Here is a 6,501-nt window from a genome sequence, read left to right as displayed (position 1 = left end):
TTTCAACGCGCTCTTCCCGGGACTTTCGTTGCTGTGGAATTCTTTAGAGCCACATCCCCAAGTTCAACTCTTGTACCACTGTTCGGCTGCACCTGCAAATCAAGGGCTTGCATGATCCAAGGGCAATGAGGACAGGCTCATTGCCAATGATCGAGCACAGCCTAGAGCTTTTCCGCTGAGACTGGGAGGGCGGAGGAAGTACGAAAGGGTGCGAAGGGGTGCAACACAGCGCAAACTGGATCGTTTGAGCCGGGCTCCCACGGCGCCCTATCTCCAGGCACTCGCTCCGGGTGGTTTCGGCTGCACCACACCCTTCAAAGCTCAGAAGCGCTCCCTTTTTTTTTTCTTTCCCCGCCTCCGTCCTCCCAGAGCCCCGCCTACATGGGCGTGTCTCCAACCAGGGGCGGTGGCTTGTGCAGCCTTTCGCCCGCCTCCGTGCTGTCCGGGCTCCGCCTATGGGGGCGTAGTTCCAGCGAGGGGGCGGTGGCCGCGGCGCTGACAGCAGTTCCCCGCCCCCGCGGCCAGCCACGTCCCGCACGTAGCGCCCGGGCAGCGGCATACAGCCGCAGGTTGGCGCCGGGAGCTCCGGCTCCTCCGGCGGAGCTCGGTATGAGGCTGGTAAGGCTGCTGCGGGGCGGCACGAGCGTCAGGCCGCTCGGCGCCGTCCCCTGCGCCAGCCGTAGCCTAGCCTCGGCCTCGGGTTCCGGGCCGGCGTCGGAGCTTGGCGTTCCGGGCCAGGTGGACTTCTATGCGCGCTTCTCGCCGTCGCCACTCTCCATGAAGCAGTTCCTGGACTTCGGTGAGGGCGGCCGCCGGGCCTCCGTGCACGGGCCCCGTCCTCCCAGGCGCACCCCTCCTCCTCCCTCGTGTCGCACCCCCTGCGTCTTAGGTGCTTCCTTCCTCCCCGGAGGGAGCGGGCGCTGGCAGGCCGGGCACGTAACAGGGGCGTGCGACTATAGCGTGTAAAAACAAAAAACAAAGCAGGGGGCCCGCAGCGGTAGCCTTCCGCGCACGTGCATAGGTGCGCGCTTGGGGACCCAGTGTCTTTGGGGAAGCCTTGCTCAGGTTCAAGGCCAGGGCTCAAACTACTTCGAGGGTGGAGTTCTGCAGAGGCGAGATCGGTGCCAGCACAGTGGCAATCGTTTGGAGTGGCGTGATGGCAGGAAAACAAGTTACTACTGGCCCAGTGCTTTCCTCGCCAGTGTTTCCACCGAGAGCAAATTCGTTTCAACAGTAGCCAGTCTCAAGCACGTGTAAAGTGCATGGTCTTATCTGTGTGTAACAGATTGCAGAACTGCAGAAATTAGGCCTTTGACTTTTGACTTCTCATCAGGAGTAATGAGGCAGAAAGGGAAATGCTTAGTATAAACTCTTAACATTGAAATCCGAAAGTTCTGGAGTAGGAAAAGTTATCTTCTGTGTCGTGCGGCCAGGTTAAAACATGGTTAGCGCGCATGAGAGATTAGTGGTGGGGGGTAGGTACTTTATCTTAAAATTGTGGTTTGAAGTGACAGGTGCTTTTCCTTGTGATTCTTTAGTAAGGGACTATGAAAGGCCCCCGTTTTGTGTGTGTGTTTTGCTTTTTTGTGTGAATGCCTGTACTGTGGTGTAGCAATGTTCACCTTGTTCATGAATACACTATTAAACTTTGACAAGATGCTTTCCTTAATAATATTGCTACTATTGACAAGATAGTTTTCTGCTAAGGTTCCACCTGCAGGGTCGACTTAGTTTCAAATGGATTGCTGAAATGTGACTTTTTAGTTCAAGTGAAGGTGCTTGCCAGGGGAGGGACACTTTATCAATTCTTCTGCCAATCATCTGGATTCAACGGTGGAGGAAGCGGGAGGTGGCTGTCTCAGGAATCAGACAACTGAGCTGGTTCCACTTGATGGTTGGTGATACTGTGTTGATGGTGTTTGCCTTCTTTTGCCTGAAAACCTCTGTACTGACTGTGTTCTGGTTAGTATTTGTGTCTAGTCAATGACTTGGGCCAGAATTAATCAAAAGTCGGGAGTCAGGATTTCTTTCTTTTCTTCTTCTTCTTTTTTTTTTTGTTTTTTTTTTTGAGACAAGGTTTCTCTATGTAGCTTTGGTGTCCTGGAACTCACTCTGTGGATCAGGCTGGCTTTGAACACAGAGAGTTCCTTGTGCTTCTGCCTCCCAAGTTCTGGGATTAAAGATGCGAGCCATTACTTCCCAGCAGGAGTCAGAATTTCTAAAGGCAGCAGCAGTGGCGCATACAGAATGGGCCTTTCCCAGTTCTCTTCACAGGCCCCGAGCCTTAATGCAGACAGCTTACCTGTGTTCTAGTCATCCTGAAGTATAACAAGTACCTACATGGTTGTACTGAGCAAACATGGTTGTACTGAGCGGTTGGAATTTCAGGAATTGGAAGGTCATTCTGGAATCAGGATTACTTTATAGACCGGTTAGTTCAACTGTGCCTGGATATATCTTTATTTCTAGTTCCTTCCCCTCACTATGGTAAATGTACCGTTGTGGCCTTGCCAAGTGACTGACTCTCCTTTTCTCACTCTGTCACTTACTGCCTGTCCCTGTGCTTGGTTTCAGGATCAGTGAATGCTTGTGAAAAGACCTCCTTTATGTTTCTGCGGCAAGAGTTACCTGTTAGACTGGCAAATATAATGAAAGAAATCAGCCTCCTTCCCGATAATCTCCTCAGGACCCCATCCGTACAGCTCGTACAAAGCTGGTAAGAGCCCATCTTTTTTTGTTTTGCTCTGTTTTTGTTTGTTTGTTTTGAGACAGGGTTTCTCAGTGTAGCCCTGGCTGTCCTGGAACTCACTCTGCAGACCAGGCTAGCCCCAAACACAAAGATCTCCCTGCCTCTGCCTTTGAGTGCTGGGAGTAAAGGCGTGTGCCACCACTGCCCAGCAAGTGTCCCATCTTGTGTTTACAATTACAGTGGACTTGTGGATTTTGTCCAAGGTTAAAGAAAATACTTTTACATATTATTTTATTTGTTTTGTTTGTTTGTTTGTTTGTTTTTGTTTTTTTTTTTTTTTGAGACAGGGTCTCCTTATGTAACTCTGGCTGGCCTGGGGCTCACTATGTAGACCATGATGTCCTCAAATTCAGAGAGGTCCACTTATTTCTATCTCCATCTTCCAAGTGTTATGATTGGTTGACTTATTTGAGACAGGGTCCCACTATGTATCTCTGGCTGGCCTGGAACTTCATGTAGACTAGGCTAGTCTCAAACTCCCAAGAGATCTGCTAGATCTTTTTCTCCTTAGTGCTGCGTTTAAAGGTGTGTGCCTAAGAACAGATGAACCACACATGTGCAGGTGTCTGGAGGCCAGAAGAGGGCACAAGATCCCTTGGAACTAGAGTTATGGGCAGTTGTGAGCTGCCCCCGTGTGGGTGGTAGGAATCCAATCCGAGTCCTCTTCGAGAGTAGCAAGTGCTCTTAACTATTAGACCACCTCTCTTGTCCTGCATATATCCTTCAGTAGAATCTGAGGGCAATCCAAGCACCCCTCTCTCTGCTCTGTGTATATCTTGTCTTCTTAGCACTGAATTTCATTTAAATCTCTTGGTTTTAAGAAAATACATCAGGCCTGCTGCAGAAGTACTGATACTAAATTTAAGATTTATGCTGCTGTATCTGCAGGAGCGTTAAATTCTAATGAGGAAAGTAGTCACTATTTGCTAATGGCTATTATATACTTAGATACACATTTCGTTTTATTTTTTTCAACCATGCCTGGTAGGTGCTACACTAACTCCTTTCACTGGTGAGAAAAGCTAAGACATGATACAGTCTTTGTCCAGGTGTGAGCACAGACACTGGAGCCCTGGGTTTCAATCCTGAATGTGTCTTTGTCATACCATGGTGTCTCAGAATGGTAGCGTGTATCCAGGGCTGCATGTACTTTATTATAAAGTGAATTTATTTTGGTGAAGTATATCTTTTTCTATATTACAAAGGCTAGGGGATGGAGACGTAGTGTGGTAGAATGGTTGTCGGCATGCATTGGGTCCTGGCTTCAACCCCTAGCACTGCATAAACTGGAGGAAGTGGTACACACCTGTCATCCCAGCACCCTTCGGAAGTGGAGGCAGATGAATCAGAAGTTAAAGGTCACACTTGGTTGCATAGACCAACTTACTCTATTCTAGGCCAGACTGAACTATTTGAGATCGTGTTGCAGACAATAAAAAGTTACAACTTTTCTTCTGCTTTTTAGTAACATCTGCATTAATGAGTTCAGTATGATGATGATGTAGTATGCACACAATCTTGCATTGATCAGCTTTTAGTAACATCTGTATTGAGTTCAGTGTGATGATGTGGTATGAACATACGTCCTGCACTGATCAGTTTTTCCCTTTTAAAAATAAAAGTTATTGTAATTATGTAGAAACTGCAATTTTGCTAAAATAATAAGGTAAAATTTAAATTTTTTTTTTAAATGTGTATGGGTGTTTTGCCTGGATGTGTATCTGTGCACCAAAGGTATGCCTGGTGCCTGTGGAGGCTAAACAGAGGTACCAAATTCCTCTGGACCTTGAGTTACAGACATAGGGGTGCCAAAACCAAACCCAGGTCCTCTGGAAGAGAATGGAATTCTCTTAGCCACTGAGCCATCTCTTCAACCTTATAATAAAAGTTTTAAGGATATACATATTTTTTATGTGGCCACCGTTCCGCATCCTTTATTTCTAATATTTGTTTATTTTGAGATTGTCTTCCTGCCTTCACCTCCCTAGTGCTGGGATTATAGGCATGTCCCACCACAGGCTGCTTGTTAATTTTAGAGTGTTACTAATTTTGTTTTAAATTACATTTTACAGTTTCTCTCTCTCTGTCTCTGTCTCTCTGTCTCTCTCTCTCTCTTCTGTGTGTGTGTGTGTGTGTGTGTGTGTGTGTGTGTGTGTGAGAGAGAGAGAGAGAGAGAGAACCCATGTGCTTGGATTCTTGTGGAGGTCAGAGAACAATTTGCAAGAGTCTGCTCTCTCATTCCACCATATGATCCCAGGGCTCAGACTTTGTCAGTAGGTTGGAGGACTGGCGTCTTTACCCACTGAGCCATCTTCCTGGGATCGGTCCTTGTCAGTTTTGTGCAGGCCTGGAGCTCAGCATACAGACCAAACTGACATGGAACTTGCAGCGATTCTCTTGCCTCTACCACTCTGGTATTACAGGGATGTGCTTCCATGTCCAGTTACTGTGTCCAGGTAAAAGCTGTTTTCTTCTGTTTTTTGAAACGGGCTCACTGTATATACCTGGCTAGGCTAGAACTCACTCTGCAGACCTGGCTGACCTTTAACTCAGAGATCCACCATTCTCTGCCTCCCCAGTGCTGGAATTAAAAGTATGAGCCACCATGCTGGGGGGCGTGTGTGTGTGTGTGTGTGTGTGTGTGAAGCTTTAAACGGAATTTTTGTTTGTATACATGGCCACAGTCAAGTATGAAATGGGGAAAAAATGTAACTACAGAACATTATGGTCATGATGAATGGAGATACTAGTTTTCTCTTTGTAGGTATTCTAGTTTGTGGAAGCTGATCAAACATTAATTTAAAAAAATAACTAGAGCTGGGTGTGGTGGCGCATGCCTATTAATCCCATCACTCAGGAGGCAGAGGCAGGCGGAGTTCGAGGCCAGCCTGGTCTATGTGGGTTCCAGGACAGCCAGGGCTACACAGAGAAACCCTGTCTTGAAAAACCAAAAGTAAATAAATAAATAATAAAATAAATAAATAAAATGGTTAGAAAGACAGAGCTCAGAAGTTAAGAATGCTTACCACTAGCCGGGCGTGGTGGCGCACGCCTTTAATCCCAGCACTCGGGAGGCAGAGGCAGGCGGATTTCTGAGTTCGAGGCCAGCCTGGTCTACAAAGTGAGTGCCAGGACAGCCAGGGCTATACAGAGAAACCCTGTCTCGAAAAACCTAAAAAAAAAAAAAAAAAAAGAATGCTTACCACTGTTGCAGAGGAACCCAGTTCTGTTTCCAGCACCCATACTGGGTGGCTCCCAGTCACCTGTAACTCCAGCTGCCAGGGCTCCATCCAACACCTTCTTCTGGACTCTGAGGACCCTGGCACTCACATGCGCGCATGCTCCCCCAGCACACAAGTACACGTAATTAAAACTAAGTCATGATAAAAAGAGGACAAACAAGGGCCTGGAAAGTTGGCTCAGTGATTAAGAGTATTTACTGCTCTTCCAGAGGACCAAGGTTGGGCCACTCACAGCTGCCTGTAACGCCAGCTCCAGGGGATTTGTCATGCTCTTCTGGCCTCTGAGGGAACAACACACACAGAGAAATTAAAAATCAGTCTTAAGGAGTCAAAGAATGAGTGCTGTGCATTGGTCCCCAGCGGCCGGTTAGTTAGTTCATGTGTGGAGCCACTGCAGATGTAGTTACATGAGGAAGGAGGTTTAGAAAGTGTCATGGGATACATAGCAGAGAATGTAATCTTCCATTCCGTACAATTCATTTGAACTCGCTCATCCTGCTTTTTGAAATC

The 6,501-nt window shown here is 47.3% G+C and overlaps 1 protein-coding gene across 1 annotated transcript in view; it reads left to right on the top strand.

The window, feature by feature from the left end:
- Positions 1 to 527: 527 nt before the first annotated feature.
- Positions 528 to 6,501, top strand: part of Pdk1 (pyruvate dehydrogenase kinase 1) — a 31,727-nt gene continuing 25,753 nt past the window's right edge. Inside the window, exons 1-2 of the mRNA XM_021186521.3 lie at positions 528 to 799; positions 2,575 to 2,716. Coding sequence (XP_021042180.1) covers positions 610 to 799; positions 2,575 to 2,716 — 332 coding nt within the window. The 5' untranslated portion in view covers positions 528 to 609. The remainder of the gene's footprint in view (positions 800 to 2,574; positions 2,717 to 6,501) is intronic.

The sequence above is a fragment of the Mus caroli genome, unplaced genomic scaffold (genome assembly GCF_978045245.1).
Source record: "Mus caroli unplaced genomic scaffold, Mus_caroli_1 scaffold_2, whole genome shotgun sequence".
In the NCBI taxonomy this organism is placed as follows: Eukaryota; Metazoa; Chordata; class Mammalia; order Rodentia; family Muridae; genus Mus; species Mus caroli.
This window is presented reverse-complemented; position numbering and strand designations above follow the sequence as displayed.